Below are 24,047 nucleotides of genomic sequence, written 5' to 3'. Positions count from 1 at the left end.
GGGAAAGCGAGGCTTACAAACGATAGGGAAACAGTCCAAGAACACATAACCAGTGAGTGGTTACACTGAAACTTCTGACCCCAGAACCACTGTGTTATCCAGCCTGTCTCCCCAGGAGGAGGGAGGTATATATTTCTTCTTTTTTAAGAACATTGTGTTTAAAATTGTCTTCCATTGTTTTATGTGGGGATTAAAGTACCTAAGTGGCTGAAGACATAGAAACAAAACAACTCAGTGTTAGTGTTTACAGAGGAAAGGAGGGCGGGGGGGGGGGGGGGGGGGGGGAGAGAAGGAGAGGCTAAGATGGAGCGTGAGAAACTTCCATAGAGGAAGATGGACCAGGAAAGAAAATAAGAAAGAGTTGTCATAAAGGTAAGAAAAGAAAACCCAAGAGTTTATTATTCAGAGAGGAAGGGAGAAGGAGAGAGTGAGAGAAACACAATGATGAGAGAGAATTATTGGTCGGCTGCCTCTTGCATGTCCTGTACTGGGGGATCAAGCCCGCAACCCGGCAGGTGCCCTTGACCGAAAGGCCGGAATCAAACCCAGGACCCTTCAGTATGCAGGCTGACGCTTCATCCAATGAGCCAAACCAGCGAGGGTGAAAGTTGGTTTTTTAAAAGTGATTCTCAACCTTTGCTGTATAGATTCACCTAATTTTAAACACGCTAATATCCAGACCAGTGGAATCAGAATCTCGGGGGGGTGTAAGCTGGGCATCTGTGCTTTTTGAATTACATCGATGCTCCTGAGCCCGGTGGCCTTAGGGTTTGGCATCTGTCCACGGGTTCCTCAGAAACAGTCCAGAGGTGGAAATGTGCATGCGGGTGATCTATGAATTGGGGGCTCCAGGAAAGCTAGGGTGGAACTAGGGCATCGGGACAGAGAAGGGGCAGAAACCAAGCGAGTGGGCTACCTCTGAGTCCACACCGGCACCTTCCGCCCAAGCCCAGCAGGTGGCTGCCATGGACCTTCTGCCTCAGGGCTGTCCCCACTCGAGGAGAGGGGGCGGGAGCACGCCTACTCCTGGCCCTCATCCAGTGGTTAAGGGCTACCCCTGAGAAAGGGAATGCCCAGGTACTTCTTGCTCTGTGAAGTGCAAGGAAAGTCCAGGGACCGTCCTCCTCTTGCTGAAGGAAGCCAAAGCACACTGAGGCTCTCCGGAGCGGGAAGCACCACACAGAAAGGCTGCAAATGCTCGGCCGGTGTGGCTCAGTGGTTGAGCGTCAACCTATGAACCAGGAGATCATGATTCCATTCCAGGTCAGGGCACATGCAAAGGTTGCCAGCTCCATCCCCAGTCGGGGGCATGCAGGGGCCACTGATCAATGATTCTCATCAATGTTTCTATCTCTGTCCATCTCCCTTCCTCTCTGATATATAATGTATATATCAATATATATACATTAAAGAAATGGCACAAAGGTCTCCAAGGCCACATAGGGAGAGCCACTCCAGTCTCTAAAGTGCCCTTCATTACAGCAGCTGACAATTGTTTGGCTGAATCATGCTAGCAAGCAGAGTTATACTTCAGTCACCGTATTTGAGGAGCATTCAATTCTGTCCCAGGTTCTTTGGCAACTCTGACGGCAAGTAGCCTTCATTTCAACTCTGAATCGATCGGTAAGGACTACCTGGTGCATTATAGCAAGAAAAACTGAAAAGTATCACGTTCAATTAGAGATGCCCACCACAAGCAAATGAGAAGGTTATCACAATATTGCCAGGGAGATTTGATGCCTAAGAGACCATTAGAAGCCTGGGAGTTTTTTTAAATTACTAATGGGTGGGCCCCATGTCCAGAAATTCTGATGGAATTAGTCTGAGGGGTCCCTGGCCTCTTTGTATTGTTAAAAGTATCCCAGGTGATTATAATAAGAAGAACCACAGTCATATTCAGTATGAATTGCCATCTATTTCCCAGGAAATGTTTTCAGTAAACTTTAAAATAATGAAATAAATCCTCCAAAAAAACAAATATTTTATTTATAATTTCTCTCTTAGTCTCATAAAAATATCTTTTTTAAACATGAGTAGCAGACCACAATGTCTTGCCTAATCTACATTTGCCTTGTATGAATACGCTTAAATTATTCATTCTTTTCACATATCCTTTAAATAATGACATTTTGAAGTGCACATCTTTACCTATGAAACACATTGCCGGGATGTATACATTTGCAATTTACCTCACTTGAGGGCAGCATATCCATGCTTTCTCCTCCTCCCCCGAATTTGTAAGGCAAAAAAGTAATAATTCATAGTGTGATTGTTCCGTGTTATTGCTTGTTACAAGGTGATTTTGCAATAGCATGACTATGGGCCACAGTATGTTACAAACTCGCATGCCATCTGGTGGAGGATGCTGCAAGTTATGCAGCTATGAAGTAAATACTCCCCATGAACATTTATTTAAAATGTGGCTGTGGCTTTCTCTAAGCATCTGTATTTTGTGTGAAGAGTTAAAGATTATTTTCTAGATAACTAAAGATTTTCCTCAGAGAATTTCTTATGCCCTTCCCTGCTTCATTTGGCTCCGTGATGCTTGGAGCATGTGATATATAGGAATATATAGTCTGTCTCCTACCCCTAACATATCAGCTCCATGATTGCCCCACAGATTTGCCCTGCTCCTCTGCCAGGCCTAGGGACCCTACTCATGCATGAATTTTGTGCATGGGCCTCTAATGAAAACATAGTAATAGTAACATGTATATAAGAAAGAGCATGGTATATATAGGGTTCTGTACTACATGTGGTTTTGGCATTCACTGAGGTCTTTAATGTATCCCCAACTGATAAGTGGTGATTACTGTATATGCTCAGTAAATAACTGTTAAATGGACAAGAGAATAAAAAAACAACTACTATTTCTACTAAACTTTTTGCATATGTCCCCTTATGCCCTGTATTCCTCCCTGTTTCTAGAGATGAAAAATTGAGCTTCTAATGTCAGGCTCTCTGCCCCCCCCCCCCCCCCCCCGTCCCTCTGCAATGCCATCCCCCATTGCCTACTCAAGGCCATCACTCCAGCAATTGTTGCCAGTATCTCTCACATTATTAATTTCCTCCTCTCTACTGGATTATTACCACCAACATACAACGTGCTATAGTATTTCTCATCATTCAGAAATAAAAATTTCCCTTGATTCTACATCTTCCTCAAGATACTGTCCAATTTCTCTGCTGTGCTTTTTAAGAAAACTCTGAAGTCACCTATGCTCACAGTTCCTGTTTTCCTCGGCTCTGATTCTCTTGAAGCTTCTTCAGTCAGACTTGATTCTCAGTGCTCCACTGAACTACTTCATTTATCAAGGTCACTCAAGATCTCCATTTATGCTGAAAACCCGTTTGGCTCAGTGGATAGAGTGTAGGCCTGCGGACTGAAAGGTTCCAGGTTCAATTCCAGTCAAGGGCATGTACCTTGGTTGCAGGCACATCCCCAGTAGGGGGTGTGCAAGAGGCAGCTGATCGATGATTCTCTCTCATCGATGTTTCTAACTCTCTATCCCTTTCTCTTCCTCTCTGTAAAAAATCAATAAAATATATATTTTTTTTTTTAAAAAAAAAAGATCTCCATTTACTCATTCATTGAAACGTGCTATGTGCCAGACTCATACCTGAGTTCTAGCAATTAACATATTGCAGCCTTCAGTGGTCAGCTATCTCAGTTCCCATCACCTCAGCAACTCAGCAGCACTCGGCCAATTCTCTCTTGAAATACATCTTCTTTGGCTTTTGGGAGACACTCCACTTCCCTGATTTTCCTTTTTCCTTACTGTTCTTGCTCAGTGTTATTTTCTCAATTCTCTTCCTCTTTCTAACTTCCAAATATTGAGGCACCCCAAGGCTCAGTCCTTGAACTTTTTTCTCTTCTCTCTTATGTCTACACTTACTCCCTCATTTCATTCTGAATGCTAAATACTAAGTATTAGATGGTAACTGCCAAACTGATGCTCTAGCCCCCATGTCTTTGCTGAGCTCTAAAAGTTATAATCAGGCTGCCTCCTCTTCCTGTGTCTACCTGCTTCCCAACCTCAACATGTCTGCGGTGAAGCACTTGACTTTCTTCCTCAGCTCCATCCTCCTCAAGAGGAGCTCCAGCTAAGAACCCTAGAAGCTTGGATTTCCCTCTTTCCTTTACACCCTACGCCTAGTTTATCTACAAGTCTGCCCACATTGCCTTTAAGATATATACAGATTCTTTGTTTATCAGGTACTGTGTTTGTACCCTGCTTTGAAATATGTAAATAAAATAGGAGTGATTGATGGATGAATAGAAGAATGGGTAGCTGAGTGATAAAGAAAGACATGGTAAAATATTAACTTTAGAACTTAGTGATGGCTATATGGGTGTTCATTCCATTTTCAGCTCTTTCAAATTTTCTACATGTTTGAAATTTTTCACAATAAAATGTTGGAGAAATAAATTTCAGTGATTTCTCACCATCCCAACTACCATCATCCTAGATCAAACCACCACCATCTCTCACCTGAACTCTTGCAGTCATCTCTAAATGGCCTCTTTCCAACCTTACCTCTTTATAGTCAATGTGTTTGTTTGTCTTTTTCCCCTCACACAAAAACCAACGTGATCTTTTAAACTACAAATAATATCATTTGTTTCTTTAACCAAAAACTTCCAAGAAAATTCCACATTAATCGAAATAAAATGCAGCCTCTAATAATCTTTAGAAGTATCTTGGTTGCAGGCTATATTTCATCATCATCTTCCTAAGTCTCTTTCTCATGCTGCCTTCCAGTTGCATTAGTTTCTTTGTAGTTCCTTAATATGCTAAGCCTGTTTTTGCCTCAGGGCCTTTGTACTCACTGCTGTCTTTCTCTGCGATATCCTACCCCAGGATATATGCTCAGTTCCCTCCCTTACTCCACTCAGGTCTCTGAACCAATGTTGCCTTCACAGAGAGGCCCTTTCTAACCTTCCTATCCAAAAGAGGTACCACTGCCCCTTCTCCTCATCATTCTCTTCCCTTTGTCCTACTTTATAATTATCCTTTCCACACCACCTACTATCTGACATTATATCACTTATTTGTAGCTTTAGTTGTTGTCAATTTATTCACTAGACTGTAAGCTCCAGGAGTTTACATGCCATATGCAATGTTTTCTTCTCGTACAAGGGATGAACTGAGGTCTTAGAATAGTTCTAACTCCTCTGCAGTTGATATGGCTTTTAAGTATTTGAAAATTTTACAAATGCCAAAACATTTTAAGCTGTTTTCTTGGAATACATTTTATTTATGGTCTTTCCCATTGGTTTTAAGTTTTATTTACTAAGCACTTTATAGACACCAGCTTACGGTTATGAACAAGACAGACCCAATTCCTCTTTAATGAAAGTTTATAGTTTTATGAAAGGCATTATTTTTTAATGATGACAAAGTATGATGAGTGTTATAAAAAGGCAGACTAACCAAAGAACATATATACATGCATGCATGGACACGGACAATAATGTGGTTGAAGGATTGATGGGCGAAGAACTGAGTGAAGGGGAGAATAATGGAGGAAATGAGGGACATCTGTAATACTGCCAACAATTTAACTATTTTTTTGCTAGCTGTAGCTGGTCTTGCTCAGTGGATAGAGCATTGTCCTGCGGACTGTGGGGTCCCAGATTCTATTCCGGTCAAGGGCACATAACTCCGTTGCAGGCTTCTCCCCGGCCCAGGTCCTGGTCGGGGCTCCTGCAGGACGCAGCCAATTGATGTGTTTTTCACATCAGTATTTCTCTCTGTCTTTCTCTCTCTCTTCTACTCTCTCTAAAAATCAAAATATTCTTGGAAAAATATTCTTGGGTCAGGATTTTAAAAATAGTAAATAAATAAATAAATAAACAAACAAACAGTTTTAATAAAATCTTTCCTAATATTAAAAAAAATATTTCTGCTGGGACCGGTTTGGCTCAGTGGATAGAGCGTCAGCCTGCGGACTGAAAGGTCCCGGGTTCGATTCCGGTCAAGGGCATGTACCTTGGTTGCGGGCACATCCCCGGTAGGGGTTGTGCAAGAGGCAGCTGATCGATGATTCTCTCTCATCGATGTTTCTAACTCTCTATCCCTCTCTCTTCCTCTCTGTGAAAAATCAATAAAATATATTTTTAAAAAATAAAATAAAAAAATATGTCTTTGCCAAACAATAACCCACACTAAAAGTTAATTGTTTTGAACCATTACTATTTCTATAAATGTTTTCAAGGGAATATCATTTTAGTATTGACCAACACTGGCAAAATAAAAAGGGAGTTTGAAGTTTTCAGATTATAAATAGGCTCTGTCTACACTGAATAGATTTAAGGAAGATTGGCAAGTTTTGATAGGCTGACTCAATACAATTTTGCTAAAGTGAGCAGCATTTGGTTTTAGACTTTAAAGCTTCTATTCAGGCACCTCTAACAGCAGCTCATTGCTGAAACAATCTCCCTCATTTTCCATCCCTATGAGTTTGCAGCCCAACCCCCTCCCACCTAAAATTCCTGGTCGGCGTGTGACATAGGCCTAAGCCAATCAGTGCATTATTTCTACCTTGTCACAGCCATTGGTTAAGGGCTAGCACGAGAAGCAATCAAAGCATGCAGACTGCCTGCACTCAAGAAGGGAGCTTCGGATGGCTCTTGAATTGATAGGTTGTAGGGACTCCGATTTCTACCCCCTTCTCCTCCCACCCCCATGCCATGTTACCAAATAGAAGACAGGAAGGACTGAAGCTCATGGGTCCTATAGTGAACTGCTCTCATCATGCCTGCTGCATCACGTGAGGCCAGAATTCAGCTGTGCTGGAAGCACAGTCTTCCCAGCTATTGCGGCCAAAAACCTCAGGGGGGTCACGTTTTCTCTCAGCTGCAACCACAAGGATTTTAATATACTTTCGGAGTGACTACGCCTTACAAAAGGAAGAACCAGATTCAGATGTGTTAATTCTGTCTGCAAAAGATGTACAGAAATGCCATGATGTAATGCTTTTAGCCATTGGTTACACTTTTACCTATTTGGTGTGTTTCCTCACACACAGGAAAAATATCAAAATGAAAACTGTAGATGCTGTTCAAAGGACAACATGGCCCTTTTCTCCAAAATGACTATACTTATAAACAATCCATTAAAACGAGAATTGGCACCCTAAATTATAAAGCAAAGTTCACATATTCTGGTTTCTAACTCAATAGACTTGTTGTTTTTTCCCCCCTTTAATGTTTGTTTTACACCTGAGTAATAAAATAGGAGTATATAATTAAAATCCTCAGATTCATAATTATAAGCTCTAATGCAGTATAATTGTTGAGTCATTTGATGATTCCCCCAGTAATTATGCCTCTTAGAAATTCCAAATATCACTTTACCATAAAATGTGATCATTGTCAGCCTTTACTCAATATACTGGACTGAATGAAAAATATTGTTTATTTCCATACATAGTCTATGGCCTACATTCATTCATTGCACTTATTTTATCAAAGAGGGAAAAATAATGAAGCCATAAAAATAATTTTCTGCCTAAAATATGATTAAGTAAACATCTCTCTAGTAGAGAGCTCCTCGGGGCATTTAACGTGTGCATTTTTAATTTAGAGGAGATGTGGAGACATTATTTCCTGAAATCATTTAATCACACGATCTTTTATTTTTCTCATGGAGTTAGTGTTTTGTGGAAGCAATTTGAGAATTGTTGGTATGATGGGAAACATATAGGGTTTAGAGCAAAATGGATTTACAACTCCACTACTTACTCTTTTGGTAAATTACTTGAGCTCTATTAGTCTAAATATTCCTCATCTATAAATTAAAGGCATAATACTCTAGCTTATTGATTTATTCATTAATATCAGAGCAGACAATAGCATCTACTTCAGGAATTAAATGGGAATTCAATTATATAAAGTATATTCCTGTTACATGATTAACAGTTAAGAGTTATTAATTGCATTATTAGTGTCAGACATCAGGCTCCAAACAGTGGTGAGCTCTTGCCCAGATTAGAGCATGTTCTTCTCTGAATCAACATGAAGACTCAAGCAAATGAAGATGATTGCCCTGTCATCAGGCCTGATCTACTGTGTCAGAACAATGTGTATAGGAGTATGCCTAAGTGTAAGCTTCCACAGCCAACTCTAACATGTCATTCCACGTTTGGTAAAATTCACAAAGAACACTGCATTAGCCTTCCAAATGTGGCCCCAGAAACTTCTCTTCTGAGAAAAGTACAGAGCCAGGGCCAGAGAACTTACTCTATATGAACAAGCATTTGGTAGTCCTTCATTTGAAACAAATTACTTGCATTAATTGGCTAGTAAGTCACTGTAATTGCATGGTAGAGGCACAGTTAAACCCTTTTGGACCATGCTGTGCTTTCTACCCTAGAATGTCAACATGGTGGTGAGCTGCCAAGGAGAGCACCAAGGAAGCAATATGATACCTGATTCTCTTCTGGCTGGAGTTGCTCAGCGCTAGATTCAGTACTGTAATCTTGAACGTGGTGATTTGGAGCAATATGCGTGATTAGGAGCCTTAATTGCATGTTGTAAAGGAAGCTGTGACCTTTCCAGTCCCATTCTGGTTATGGTATTGTTCTACTGGGAGGAGGAGGAGCACATGGGTGGGAAGGGCTGAGAACAGCAATGGGTTTTTGTGTGTAATCACTTGAGGGTATGCAGTGCTTTTAAAAATCGTGTGGACAATGCCCCAAATATTAGTGCCCATCCATTTATTTTTTTTAAAAATTTGTAAAAGTTAAATTGCCTTGAGTTGTAACTACCAGTAAATTATAAATGTTGAAAGAATAGATGAACATGTACAATTCTCTCATTGTTAGCCAATTTGGGAAAGTGATAACAGTAAATTATAAATGTTGAAAGAATAGATCAACATGTACAATTCTCTCATTTTTAGCCAATTCGGGAAAGTGATAACAACATTAAAAATTAAAGACATGATATTCTTGTCTACCAGTCCATTAGCTAAAAATGTTACTGCTTAATAATGCCAAAACCATTCCACACAAGCATCAAAAATCATGACAGTTGTATAAATTTTGTTATTTGTAAGATATTCAACAGTTTAAAAATGACCTTCAAGTTCATTGTATGTAGTAGGAGAGAAAGGAATAGGTGAGAGGACACAGCAGATGGCCTTTCCCCAACTTTACAGTTGAAACAGAAGGACAGAATGTTAGATGAATTGCGGCAGAGGAGTTAGGGTTTAAAGCCGAGCCTCTTGCCACAGTGCCATCACGTCCTCCCTCCGTGGTACGGTAACTGGACGACACCCATCCTGAAAATACACTGCATTCCCGGGGCACCGTAACCCGAGGATGAGGCCCAGTGCTGTGAAAAGCAAACTCATTCTGCCAGAAACCTGTATTGTTTCTCAACAGTGTGTGGATAGCCAAGGTCCCCAAGAACAAGATGAAATGGCTGGGCCTCTTCTGTCAATACCTAAGGACTCGCTGGGCCTGCCTGCACAGGTGCAATGTGCTAGAAGGGAAGCAATTACCCAGACAGCCCACCCTCATTCATGTTCACCTGCAACATCCTGATGTTTGAGGCGGAAGGTATGCTTCGAACCTGAATTGTGACATAATGCACTGATTATCCCTGTGGTTTTCCATGTGGATGCAGTCGCACGGAAAACCACCAGGCGCTGATATTCTCTGCCCCAAACCATAAATTACCTCCAAAACGGCATCCTCTGGATCTGTGGCTGCTGCTCTGAAAATGACTGTGCCCGGAGCAGTGTCTTCCAGGATATAAATCTCAGAAACTGCCAGAAAATGGGTGATAGATGTTATAAGCCCCGAAGCCCCCCATTCACTCCTGGATTTTAGATAAAACTGGAGGTACTGTGCTTGCTCAGCACAGACGTTTCCACAGGGTGATTCCCATTAGCCATAATAATCATAGCCATATAATAAAAGTAGACACCATTTGTCAAGTATCTGTCGTGTGTCAGGTAGAGAGCAAAGAGATTTACAAATTTAAACAGTAACAATATTGAACCTTTTCTGATTGCTGAGCAATTGACATCCTTGGTGCATTATTATTTCCGTTTTATTGAGTTTAGAAAGATTGAGTGACTCACTCAAAGTCACCCAAGTCATCTATCTATATGGGTTTTGTGTGTGTAATTACTTGAGGGTATGCAGTGCTTTTAAAAATCATGGGGCAATGCCCCAAATATTAGTGGCCATTCATTTATTTATTTTTAAGTTTGTAAAAGTTAAGTTGCCTTGAGTTGTAACTACCAGTAAATTATAAATGTTGAAAGAATAGATCAACATGTACAATTCTCTAATTTTTAGCCAGTTTCAGAAAGTGATAACATTAAAAATTAAAAACATGATATTCTTGTCTATCAGTCCATTAGCTAAAAATGTTGCCTCTTACTAATGCCAAAAACCATTCCACACAGCATCAAAAATTATGACAGTGGAATTAATTTTGTCATTTTGTAAGATATTCTACAGTTTTATATACATATATATATATATATATATATATATATATATATATATATGGCTAATTTGCAAATTGTCCCCTCAGGAGTTCGGCCGAGGAGTTTGATGCTCGCTATGATGTACACTGACCACCAGGGGGTAGCAAGGAACAAAGAAAGGCCCCAAAGCAGTAGCTGGAAGGAAGGCCCTGGCAGATCCTGTTCGCCACCCAGGTCTAGGGACCCTACCTGTGCACAAATTTCGTGCACTGAGCCTCTATATATTAATATTACTAATGATTTTTTAATGCCTGTCTTTTCCTCAAGATTTCCCTCTTTCTATCTGTTTTTAAAACTGTGGTGAGCCCTGACTGGTTTGGCTCAGTGGATAGAGCATTGGCATGTGGACTGAAGGGTCTCAGGTTCAATTCTGGTCAAGGGCATGTACCTTGGATGAGGTCACATCCCCAGTAGAGAGTGTGCAGGAGGCAGCTGATGGATGTTTCTCTCTCATTGATGTTTCTAACTCTCTATCCCTCTCCCTTCCTCTCTGTAAAAAAATCAATAAAATATATTTTTTAAAAACTGTGGCACCCACAAACCTGCCCATTTACTGGTCAAACTACTCTCCCAGGGCCAGGAGCACTGGGGTACTGGGGCCCTCAGTGCCTGAGGGGATCACCCACCCCGGCAGAAGCTGCGGCATGATTTGTGGATAGCAAAGGAGTCCACGGCCTGGTTGGACCACAGCCAACCTGGCACAAGGCTCACTGTTTCAGAAGGCTAAAGAACACAACTTCCCCTTGAATCTGTCCTTGAGGAGTTTCTCATCTGCTAAGGAAAGGAATAGAAGAAGGCTAACATTTATTCAGCACCTACTGCATGCCCGGCACTATGGTTGGCACAGTAACACACTGTCTCCGAGGAGCTTCCTGGATTGGATTAGTACCTGTGCAACCAAGGAGGAACTGAGGCTCAGGCGGGATTTGTAGCTCTCTCCAGCTTTTGGCCACCCTAACACCTAAACATCAAGTGATCATTTTCCATAGAGAACATGAGTTGTCCAGATGCAGGAGTTAAATACTTGGCTACATAGAAAGTCAGAGATGAGAAAGACAGAGACAAGAGTGTGAGAATTCACATGAGGTGAAAATCAACTGGAGAGAGAGCAAGAAGCTTCTAACTTAATGGCAGAAACACTGTTAATTAAATAATCACACCCATAAAAGAGTAACTAGAGTACATCATAACCAAACAGAAAAATAAAGGTTTATTAAAATATATATTTATTGATTTCAAGGAGGAAGGGAGAAGGAGAGAGAGAGAGAGAGAGAGAGAGAGAGAGAGAGAGAGAGAGACATCAATAACAAGAGAGAATCATTGATTGACTGCCTCCTGCATGCCCCCTACTGCAGATCGAGCCCACAACCTGGGTATGGGCCCTTGACTGGAATCGAAGCTGGGACCCTTCCGTCTACAGGCCGATGCTCTATCCACTGAGCCAAACCAGTAAGGACAGAAAAACAAAGTTTTTAACACTGAGCAAGTTACTTTCCTTTTCTAAGTCTGTGGCCTCATCTATACAATACGAATATGAATAGCACCCACCCTCAGAACTCTGAGAATTTCATGAACTAACCCACCTGAGGCCCTCACTGTCAGGACAGCCCCTGCTCTACAGTGAGCACCCGATGGGTGTCAGCCCTTCAGCATTCGTTTTGTGAGCATTAGTCTCCTTCTCTCTCCTACAGCCATAACCTTGTGAGAGCACAAAGGACCCAGGACACAGGGCCACAGTCCGGACCCAGGCGACCCTTCTTCCCCCAAGCGGAGAGCTCTGTACCTCGGTCTCTCTGAGCAAGGGCTCCCCTGAAGGTGGGCGGCTCGTTCACATCGGCAATCTGGATCAAAACGGTCTGGGATGCTGTCGCCCCCTGGCTGTCCTTGGCATAGAGCACCAGGGAGTAGAGAGGCACCCTCTCGAAGTCCAGCCTGGGTGCTCCCGTGGTGAGCAGCTGCATTAGACAAAGGAGTGTGGAGTAACGGAGCAGATGAGTGGCTTCATGAGGGTGTCGACAGGGTATTCTGCATCTATCATCCCCAGTACGAGTCAGCATTTGTTAAAAAGAGGTAAAAATCATGCGTTTAAAATGTGGAAGCAGCGTGATCTGATTTATTGAAAACCTCCGTGAACAGAGAACTCCCACCTTTCCATGTTACTCTTCCTAATGACGGAGTTTATTGAGTCCCTCTCCCAACTCTAAATTATCAGAGGTTATTTTAAGTGTTTAACAAACATGTCATTCTCTTCTTTTTAATTGCAAAAAGGGTATTATTGGATGCCTTTTACAGATGCAGGAACTGAGGGTGAACAGGTTAAACATTTTGTCCAACTTTTCAGAGAGAAATGCAACAGCTCTGACTCCACTTGACTTCACGCTCATGCTCTTAATCATGAGCCTAAACTGCCTTGAACCTGAAGTGGATGAAAAGGGAGCCAGGCATTGCTCTCAGTTCTTCACCTCATTTAAATGTGGAAGAAAAAAAAAAGTTGTGAGGGAGATGCTATTCTTACCACCATTTCACAGATTATGGATTATATAACACAGCTGGGAGAGTCACGCCGCAGGAAGAGGAAGGCCTGGCCCTGCCTCCTGCCGGCCGGCCCCAGGACCTTTGCACTGACCAGCACTATGACTGGCAGTGACACCTGAGTGCCACCCTCCACAGCAGTGAGAAGTCAGTCATACATGCCTATTGGACAGCTCTCCTCCCCTGGGCACCTAACACAGAATGGACACTTGATCTCCTTGATTCACAGAGCAAAGGCCATTCTCATCCTCACGATGCCACCGGTGAGGACACGGAGGCTCAGAAGTTAGAAGCCCGAGTCATTCAACTCCGACGCGACAGAGCTGACATGGAAAGCCGGGTCTCCAGACTCTGAAGTCTCTTTTCTTTCCATCACACCCTGACTCTTTGATACCTTCGTTTAATGCTACAGCCGGATTGAAGATGTGTGGGATTTCGAGCTGTGATATCGGACTTTCTTGCCCCAGGAGCCTAGGGCAGGCCCTCCTGCTGGGGCTCCCCATGCCCTGGGAGGCCTGGGGCGGGGGTGGGGGCAGCACCTGTCCTCCTTGCTCCCTGGCACTTTCTACAATACCAGGCTTCTCAACAAACACTCACTGAATTTTTAAAAACGCAAATGCCGATTCTTTACACTTTGCAGTGGAAGAAGGCAGGAAGGTGGTTGAAGTCACCCCCATCCGGGCAAAGCGCTCGCATGCAGGGTACCTTGAATTCCTCTTCCATCCCGCCAGTGCCAGCCACTTGTGCTGCTCGTTGACAGGTAGCAATTTGGTGATTACGTAACAGGAGCACGCCTTGACTCATCTCCATGAGATTTTGATTTATCTGTGTAATCAGCTCACTGCAAGCTCTGCTGCTGTTTTGACCATTTTTTTAATATAGCCTTCCCAGTAGCCCCTCCTAAGCTCAGCTCAGCTTTTTGCAAACTGAATAAGCCTACATCCTGCAAGGAAAGAAGTTCAAGAAAGGATAATAATATGCTAACCCTCAAATAGAACAGAGTATGCCCTTTACACTGGAATGCTGTGGAGACAAATATCCGCTCATCGAGTTCTGCCTTTATCTGCAGATTTTTCCATGATAGAAAACTTTCATAATTGAACTGTTTCTAAGGCTCTCTAGAGCTGGCCTATGATACAGTTATTATGATGTGACTTTCTTACAGCTTTATTGTCTGTAGTTGGACAATAGTGCCAAATATTAAGGTATAAATACATGTATTAGGTAACTGCTGCTCAGTGTTCATTCCTTATTATGGGCCAAGCTCTGAGGTGGCACTTGGCATGTGTTGTCTGACAGGACCTACTGAGCTAAGTGAAGTCTTGTTGTTATTAATCTCTGAGTGAAGTCTTGTTATTATTAATCTCTTTGTACAAAAAATAAAAACAAAAAGCACCGAAGCGCAGCAAAGTCAAGTAACTGACCCAAGGTCACCTTGCTGCCAGTGGAGGAGTTGTGGTTTAATTCTAAGCTTGTCTGCCCCTAAAACCTGTGCTGAGAACAGCTGGGATTCACTCCCTTACAGGAAAAACAAAGCCAAACTAAAGTAAAATCAATAAGCTTAAACTACTGAACACTCTTTGCTGACATTTTGCTGTTTAGACTCATTTTGAAATCTAATAAGTGCATGAACAGCATTTCGTACTTCACTGGAGTTGGAAGCAAATTTAAACTCTGACAATCTCAAGGTTTGGCAAGGGCACTCAGCAGCCTCCTGCTAGACAGGTTCTGCCCCCTCTGTAGCTGCTCCTCACAGCAGCCAAAGTGGGCCCCATAAGATGTAAGCAAATCATCTTTTTCCCCCCACAAAATTCCCCAATGGTTTCTTAGATGTGGTGGCAAACTGCCTGTCCCCAAACCTTTAGTCTTTCCTCTAACATGTCCTTTGCCATATGACTCCGCAATTCCCCCACTAAAAGCAGTATGTGTATCTCCATTCCATGGCATGGGCACGTGACCGGAACAGAGAGGTTATATCATTTGCCCAAAGCAATAAATTCAAACCAGGATCTGAACCCAGGTGGTTTGACTCCAGAGTCCCTGGCTCTTAACCACTTCCATCCTGCACCTCATGGTCATTTAGGTATCTGCCCACCCTACCCGTTCCAGAATCCCTTGAAACCAGGAGTCAGTTCTGACGCTCCTACGTAAGACGCCTCGCTCCTGAGGACTTTACTACTCAGAGCATGGCAAGCAGCGTGAGCTTCACACTCATCTGGTCCTCTGACTCCCAGTTCCCATGGAGGATGCAGAGGGTCCAGGACAGATGCTGCACCTACAGCAGGCTCGCATCATATTTGAGGAACCCTGAGCTTAGGAATCCCCAGTCTTCTCAAATGAGCAATAAGCCTGCCTCGGGGGAAATTAGTTTTATTATACCAAATGGTGAACGGAATTTCCTAATAAGGCTCACTGCCCTGTGGGCTCTGCCTACCCACTCCTTCACAGCCTAACTCTCACCACACCTACCCATCAGCTCTGGCCACTTGGGCCTCCTCTAGGTCTCATCACCTTTCTACACTCCTTGCCACAGGGCCTTTGCACATGCTCCACCTGGAGTTTTTCTCTCTCTCTCTCTCTCTCTCTCTCTCTCTCTCTCTCTCTCTCTCTCTCTCTTTTCATCTATTTAATTCCTATTCATTCTGAAGATTGCTTATCATCTAGCTCTTCCTCAGGGAAGTCTGATAGGTCCAATGTCCCTCTCAGGTGCATTCACAGACCTGCGGGCCTGTCTTTCGTGGCTCTTGTTACTTGTGTGAGTGTTCACTTTAACAGTAGAGCTCCCAGTGAACTAGTAAACACAATCAGGGTGAGGATGGGGTTCCACCAAGAGAGCCCCAGGGCCTCGCCCTGTCTGAGGAGGTCCTCAATAGATCTCTGTAACATAAATGCTTCTTGATACCCTCAAGAGTTTTTAGGGGGTCCGGAACACATTTGGGTCCCCAATGAGTGGGTGCTAAACAATATGAGTAGAAGGTAAGAAAGGCAAGGATAGCAGTTTCATTTTAGAAATCTGTGATGGTACTTTTTACCTTGATACTTACTTCCCACTGATGTGGGGATCGACGAGACAGCACAAATGGGTGGACCACCGGGTCGGCATTAATGATAACAGGATCTCCAAGCAGAGAAGCGGAAGGTGAGACAGACACAGTGATTATGGCAATCCTTGTGTGTTCAGAGGTGTTCTCCAGAATAGGGCTGCCATTTTCGATGCCAAAAGCTGGAAAAGCTAGAACATCTTCAAGGAAAAACAAATTTTACTTGTATGGGGGTTTTTGCAATGCTTCCCAACCTCTTTCATATTTTAAACCACAAAGAAAAAAAGTTCAATAAATACTCACAGCTCCTTTTTTATTACAAGTCATAAAATCAGCTGAGCAGTCTTCATCGGGTCGATAAGAACTGTGAAGGGTCTGAGGCCTTACCCTAATCTCCAGCTAACAGGTGAGGCTGCCCCACGTCACAGATGCTAGCAGGACACACAGACTGAATGGTCAGACTGTGAGGGTTAATTCTATGTGTCCATCTGACTGGACCACAAGGTGCCCAGACAGACATGTGGCCATTCTGTGGACATGCCTGTGAGCGTGACCCTGAATTAGATTAAGTTTGAGTCAGGGCCCTTGAATTTGGGCAGAATGCTATGGGCTGAATTGGGCCTCCCCAGAGTTCATATATTGAAGCTCTATCCTCCAATGTGACTGGAACTGGAAACAGGGTCTTTAGGTGGCACAGTAATTAAGGTTAGATGAGGTTACAGGGATGGGGCCCATAACTAATAGGACTGTGGCCTTATAAGAAGAAGCAGATCTCTCTGTTATACTTGATAAATGACTTCTATTAAAATGTGTATTTCCTTTAGTTTGGAAAAGAAAATAATAAAATTACATAGAATTTCCTGCACCCCCCAAAAAAATAAATAAAAGAGGCATTCGCTGTACGAGTATATACTCATGCTCTTCCACATGACGAAGAAAGGCTTCACACTATCAGCGCCCCACCCACCTCCCTCCATTTATCTTTCCAGGGCACACAGCTTCCATCGCTGATACCGCCACCTCTCTGCCTGATGGTGTCCTCTAGCCCTGAAGTGCTGGAGAATGAACATGTTTTTCTTCTTTCTTTTTCTTTTTTTTCCCCTCCATCCAAAGATCCTCTGGACTCTGAGTCACTTCATGAATCTCTTTTAAAGATGGTTGCAATCCTCTCTCCAGTTATAAGTATCTTTTCTCTTTTTTTTTCTTTTTTTCTTTTTTATATATTTTATTGATTTTGTACAGAGAAGAAGGGAGAGAGATAGAAAGCTAGAAACATCGATGAGAGAGAGTCATTGATCAGCTGCCTCTTGCACACCCCCTACTGGGGATATGCCCGCAACCAAGGTACATGCCCTTAACCGGAATTGAACCCAGGTCCCTTCAGTCCCCAAGCCGACGCTCTATCCATTGAGCCAAACCGGTCTCAGCTATCATCCTCTTTTCTGAATCAACAACTTCTCTTATGCTTCTAAACATGTGCTTAAGGTCACAATACATCCTTTCTGTTTAGGAAATGACCTAAAAATTTCTGAGCCATGAAATGTGTAAGTGGAAAGTTTTAATTTCTGCTCATTGATTTCCCTCTGGAACCACACTTCAAAGTCTTATTCAGGATTTTTTTTCTCCATCGCTCAAATGGGCATTCTGTTGGGGGTATACATGTGTATGTTGAGGTGGGAATTGTGGTTATTTAGTAAAGAATGCTGTCTGGGGATTGTGATAGAATAATGTCTCCACTTCACCCACTCCAACAATGTGTTGTCCACTTCCTAATACCCAGACCCTCTGAGGATGTTACGTTACTTGGCAAAAAGGACCTTGCAAATGTGATGATCTCGAGATGGGAGATTATCCTGAATGATCCGGGTGACCCCAGTGTAACCATGGGGTCCTTAAAAATGGACGAGGAAGCAGAAAAGAGAGAAGGAGATGTGAAGTGTGATCAGAAGATGCAAACTGTCTGGTTTTTAATATGAAGGACGGTGTGGCTAACTGAGGAATCTGGTTTTCCACTGGAAGGAAGGTGTGACTAACTGAGGAATGTGTGTGGCCACTGGATGCTGGAAAAGGCAAGGCAATGGGCGTGGCCCTAGAGACTCCAGGAGGAGATGCAGATATGCCAGGACTTTGCTTTTAGCAAGTGAGACCGTGTCAGACTTCTAACTGCAGAACTGAAAAGAAGTTCATACATTTATGTTGACTTAAGTCACCACCAACTTTGTGGTAATTTGTTACAGCAGTAAAAGAAAATGAATACAGGCTCATCTAGATTATATGAATAAGCATCTTTTATAGGATTGAGCTACCCACAATGCGTTAAAACCAAAGTCAAGTAACATCACTCTTTTTCCCAAAAATCCTTTAGCAGCTTTTCATCTCACACAGAGTGAAAGCCAAGTTCATATGCTGGCCTCCAGGCCCCACGTGACCCACGAAGTCCTCCTTCCTTTATGTGGCTTCACATTCTACACTCTTGGCCTCACTTCCTCTGCTCCAGACACACACACGTTTCTGTTCCTTAAACACGTCGTCCAGCAGGTCTTGCCTCAGGACCTTCGCCTTACATGCTCCCTGACCAAAACCCATCTCCCCAGGATACCACTTCTCATTTATACCCTTCCTTTAGGACTCTGTGTTATGCACTGTCCCTATGTCAGAGCGTCTTCCCACGGTGCCCTTATATAAAATAACAACATCTCCCTCTCTCATGGGTGAATATTATAAAATGTCATATACTATTTTTATTTTATTTACTTATATGTGTATTTTTGGCCTCCTTCCTCTCACCTCAAATACAAGCTTCCTGAAATTGAGGACTTCCATGTGTGAGGTCCCCGCTGTATCACAGGACCAAAAACAGTGTCTGGTAGTAGGCACTTAATAAATATTTATTTAGTGAAAGTGAAAAAATAAATGAATGAAATTATTCATTTTTGCTAACTGAAATACATCAGTGACATACTATTATATTGACCTATTCCTCAAGACCTTCTTATTTTGTGGCACTCACTGTACTTGAAAAGTTGCAACTTCCTGCCATTTCACTGGTTCAGATTTTCTACTCAGCTTTATAGGTTCAGTCATGTCAGGAGTGACTTCTGCATCTGAAGATACCTTGTTGTCATGGCATTAAAAAATAAATTGGCTTGGTTGGCCTGGCTCAGTGGTTGAGTGTTGGCAATGGTTCGATTCCTGGTCAGGGCACATGCCCAGGTTGCCGGTTTGATCCCCAGTGTGATGCATGCAGGAGGCAGCCTATCAATGATTCTCTATTATCATTGTTGTTTCTATCTCTATCTCCTTCACCCTCTTCTCTATAATCAATAAAAAAAAATATTTTTTTAAAAGAGAATAAATTGATTTAGGATTTTCCTCAATTATTTTTATGTGCTGAAATTTTGGGAATACTTAGTTTTCCAATGAAAACCAGCTCAATATCTGAATGTATAATAACCTATAGGAAAGAGAACAATAATTTTCTGAGCATATTAACTCATCCACTAAACTTACCTAAATAAGTAAAATTGACATTTTATTATGCATCTACTGTCAGAATAGTTTAATAGTTATCTCCCCACTTTCTGAAATTAAGTCAATAAGCCAAAATAAAAAGAATCAAGCCTGGCCAGTGTGGTTCAGTGGTCAATTCTTGGTTGAGGCACATGCCCAGGTTGCAGGCTTGATCCCCAATGTGGGGCATACAAGAGGTAGCTGATCAATGGTTCTCTTTCATCACTGATTCTTCTATCTCTCTCTCTCCCTCTCCCTTCCTCTCTGAAGCCAACAAAATATAATTAAAAATAAATAAGTAAAAAGGATCACAATGATGGTAGGCCTACAGAAGAATGGCGATCCAGAGGCTACACCTTTATACCCAAGGACAAAAGGAGATTTGAAAATAAAAAACTAGTTGTACTCTTTTAATGGAGATGGTAAAATGATCCCCAGTAACTGTGTACAGGGCATCAGGGATTAGTGGGGACTTTAGTGAAACCAAAAGCTTGCTCCTACCTAATGGAGGCAGCTGCTATTTGCTCACATGGGAATGTGACCCAAGTTATTTTTGTGAGGATCTTAAAATGGAGATGTTTTGGTGAAATATTCTGCTATTCAAAACATCTGGTATACCCAATGCTTTGAAAGTCTCTACTCTCTAGTTTGTGACCTCAGGTTTAACATAAAAATCTTCACCCATGAAAAAAGAAAATTAGAACAAATTAAATTGAAATATAGTATTGCTTAGATTTCATTATATCCTTATTTTACTCAATCCCCCACTCACTGAGTTGATGGGATCAATTCACCTGATGTTTTTATTTCAGAGACAGATGCACACACAAAATTGGAGCAGTGGAATCAAGTAGGGTATTCCATACCTTAAGAAAATTCTGCTTAAAGGTTATCTAGGACTATGAACAACTCTGTCCAATATGTAATTTAAAAGTTTCTAGTAACCACATTTTAAAAGTGTTTTTAAGTGAATTTAGTTTTAATATTATATTTTATTTAACCCAATGCATTCAAAATATTATCATTTCAGCATGCGATCGACATCCTATATAATAAAAGCCTAATATGCTAAGTGTCTGGTCATCTGGTCATCTACCAGTCAATCAAAGTATAATATGCTAAAGATATGCTAAGGCTTCTCAATGCTATGTCATGCATTGACCACCAGAGGGCAGATATTTGACTAGTCAACCAGTTTCCATAACGTGCACTGATCACAGGAGCAGATGCTCTGACTGGTAGGTTAGCTTGCTGCTGGGGTCTGACCTATCAGGACTGAGCAAGAAGGGCTAGACACGCCCTGGAGCTCTCCCTTCGTCCCTCCCTTGCTGGCCAACCTCCTGTGTCCCTCCCAGCCCCTATCATGCACCTTTGGGGTCCCTCAGCTGACCAGTGCCCTCTCACAATTTAGGGGGGTGTTGGAGAGTCGGTTTTAGCCTGATCGTGCAGGCCAGGCCGAGGGACCCCACTGGTGCATGAATTCATGTACGGGCCTCTAGTTTTTAATAAGTTTATGTTAATAAGATAGTTTAGATTATTTTATTCATACAAAATTTTCTAAATCCAATGTGTGTTCTACACTTATAATATATCTCAATACTGACTGGCCACATTCATGTAGTGAATAATCACAATTGGGTGATGGTTACCATACTCAGCAGCACAGCTGTAGAAATTCAGTGTTGTTTTTGCAAATATTACCATTTATTTTTATAAGAAATATGTAATCTAATCATGCCTAACTAAGAATTTGGAAGTTTGAGAGCTTTTTCAGTTTTCAGATAACCATCATTTATTCTTAAAAATTAAACATATTTTACTTAATTTTTTATTGGCAATAGTGACATTTTGGCTTTTACCCAATTCTAGATGTGACTGGTTCTAAATAAAATGGCTAAATTCAATCCATGCAACAGTAAGGGAAAAATCACTTAAACCAATGTCTTGATGTGATGGATTCAAAATTTAGGTAATTAATTTTAAATTCTCGGGTCTGATTTTTACTTTAATGTATAATAATATACACTCACTTTTAAAAAAATCAAACAATATCAAGTAAAAGGTTTAAAATCTTCTACTCATTTCTCCTCACCTCTGTTGCTCTCCTATATTCCACTCCCAATCTCTAAAAACCACACTGTTAAGTATTTTGTATATGTGCTTCTAGAATGTTCTGTTACATGTAAACATAGATCTTTCTTAAGGGATCTTCTTAGGTTCAGAATTTTAGGACCTTCTGTCTCCACTCCCAGTGCACCCTGGATTTCCTTTTACCTGCACATTGGAAAGCACAAATCTATCTCCTCCTTTTAATGACTCCAAGGTCCATAGTATGTCTGGACCATTTATGTAATCCTGTATTGATGAACATGTAGGTTGCTCCAGATTTTGCCATTACAAATAAGCCTACATATATCCTTCTGCCCATAGTCTAGGTTCCCAGAGGTGGGATGCTGGCTCTGAAACTTGGTAGATATTTCCAAAATGCCCTTCAAAGAACTTGCACCAGCCTATTCCTCCCCCACCCTCTCACCCCCACCCACCCACTATCACATGCCTCTGAGAGGACATTTTGCCTGAAATGTAGACTTTCCAACGTGGCACAGCCAAGGGCCCTTGACAACTTCCAGGATCAACACTGAGCAGTTACTACAGAAGGTAAAAGCAAACCAAAGGGCTATTTCAAAGCTGCGTGATAGGAGTCCAAAGTTAGAGATACCGACCTGGGGCAGCAGCCAACACCACAAGCAAGTGAACAAAAGGCATCCTGCGCCGGGAAGCCTCTGCCTCCTCGGCAGCGCTTTGCTGCAGCCCTTCCTTCCCCGGCTTCTGGGGAGCGGCACCCTCCTGGCGAGGAGTCTTCTCCAGAGAAACGTTCTGTCTCCAAGCGCCCTGTACACACTTCCTCATGACACAACCCTTGCCGAGTGATCCGTAAAGTGACACCTTCTTCTCCCCAAAGGACAACAGCTCCAGGAAGGAGGTGTGCTTGAACAAGGGGGACAGTCCCTGACTCATATGCTTCTACGTGCAAAGGCTTCCCAAGGCCTGGTGGATCTGGGTGGCCAGGATGTGTGGGGGCTCCAGGAAATGGCCAGCCCACGAGGCCCACTTGTTTCAAAGGGTTTTGATTGAAAAGACTCCAGGTCACTAAGGTACAGTGTCCTGCCTGGTCCTATGTGTTGATGTCTGCAGACTTGGAATGAGACCCGGAATCTCGGCTTGCCAAGTTTGCAGAAGGCTTGCAAGTTGGTAAGTGAGATCAGCATGCAACCGGATCAGGATAAGATGCAAAAACTAACAACCAGTCAAAGGATGCGAGTTAGCACCTGTAAGTGAAAACTTGGGGGGAAATCAGCGTTAGGGCCACTATCGGAAAAGCCCCGGCTGGCAGTATGCAGACTACATATGGAAAGATCTCTGGAGGCAGCAAATTGGTGATTCACAGGCTAAATATGACCAGCAGACTACATTTTAATTGTAAATGTTTTTATTTTTTTGTAATACATTTTTATTTATTTCAGACAGGACGAGAGAAGAAGAAGAAGAGAGAGAGAGGAACATCAATGATGAGAATCATTGATCAGCTGTCTCTTGCCCACCCCTTACTGGGGATGGAGCCAGCAACCCAGGCATGTGCCCTTGCCTGGAATGGTACCCGGGCATTGGGCCAAATGAGCTAGGGCCAGACCACATTTTTAAATGCACAAAGCTTCTTAAAAATTTGAAATTCAGTGAGATTTGATTGGTTGAACTCTCTGCAGTGTTCCACCATTCCCACTCCTTCCTACCACACCCCACAGCTTCTGACATTTACCTGCCTGGCCCCTGCTGGGATTCTTGTTTGCAATCTCTTACTTAGAGGTTTCAATCAATTACTATCTCCATGGGAGTCAAATGTTGTTATGGTTACCTAAACAGGATTATGCGGTCTCAGACATGTTCAGTAAAGGATAATGTGGAGAACAAAGGGGGATTGTGTTTTTACCAGACTTGGCTCTGCTCTGGCTTTTGGCTTTTCAGAGGGACAGTGACAAATGGCCAGGGAATGAGGGTGTGGGTCTGACTCCAAGACACATCCCATGAAGGACACATCCCATCTTGAATGGATGCCCTTCTCTCTAGCTCCCTCACCTAACTGTGGTCGGCAGTTAGACAGACACGAGCAGAGCAAGGCCCGTGGGCCAGGTACAGAAACTCCCCAGGGCAGAAAGCCCCAGACACCCAGCAAGGGCCAAACGGGGAAAACAAGAACCCACCCCCAGGGTAACCTGTCCTCCCCTAGCGTATCAGTGGTCATGCGGTGTGGACCCTTGACCTTTTCCTCCCTGAAGATTAACATTTCGTCCTCAGTTATATTTCAGCTCCAGGCCCAGAAAAGCTGCAAAATCACACAAGTGACGCTGTGGCTACCTCAGGACCAGCTGCATTGACTAATGTCCCCTGCCCTGGCACC

The 24,047-nt window shown here is 42.6% G+C and overlaps 1 protein-coding gene across 1 annotated transcript in view; it reads right to left on the bottom strand.

Annotated features, from left to right (window-relative positions):
* LOC311632180 (cadherin-related family member 3-like) overlaps window positions 1–22,501 on the bottom strand; it is a gene marked incomplete at its 5' end in the record, with an annotated part of 58,850 nt that extends 36,349 nt beyond the window's left edge. The window contains 4 exons of the mRNA XM_084903324.1: window positions 9,688–9,776; window positions 12,292–12,463; window positions 16,085–16,281; window positions 22,315–22,501. Coding sequence (XP_084759450.1) covers window positions 9,688–9,776; window positions 12,292–12,463; window positions 16,085–16,281; window positions 22,315–22,501 — 645 coding nt within the window. The remainder of the gene's footprint in view (window positions 1–9,687; window positions 9,777–12,291; window positions 12,464–16,084; window positions 16,282–22,314) is intronic.
* Between the last annotated feature and the right edge of the window lie 1,546 nt (window positions 22,502–24,047).

This window comes from Pipistrellus hanaki (genome assembly GCF_964339955.1).
Source record: "Pipistrellus hanaki genome assembly, chromosome: 13".
NCBI classification, from domain to species: domain Eukaryota; kingdom Metazoa; phylum Chordata; class Mammalia; order Chiroptera; family Vespertilionidae; genus Pipistrellus; species Pipistrellus hanaki.
This window is presented reverse-complemented; position numbering and strand designations above follow the sequence as displayed.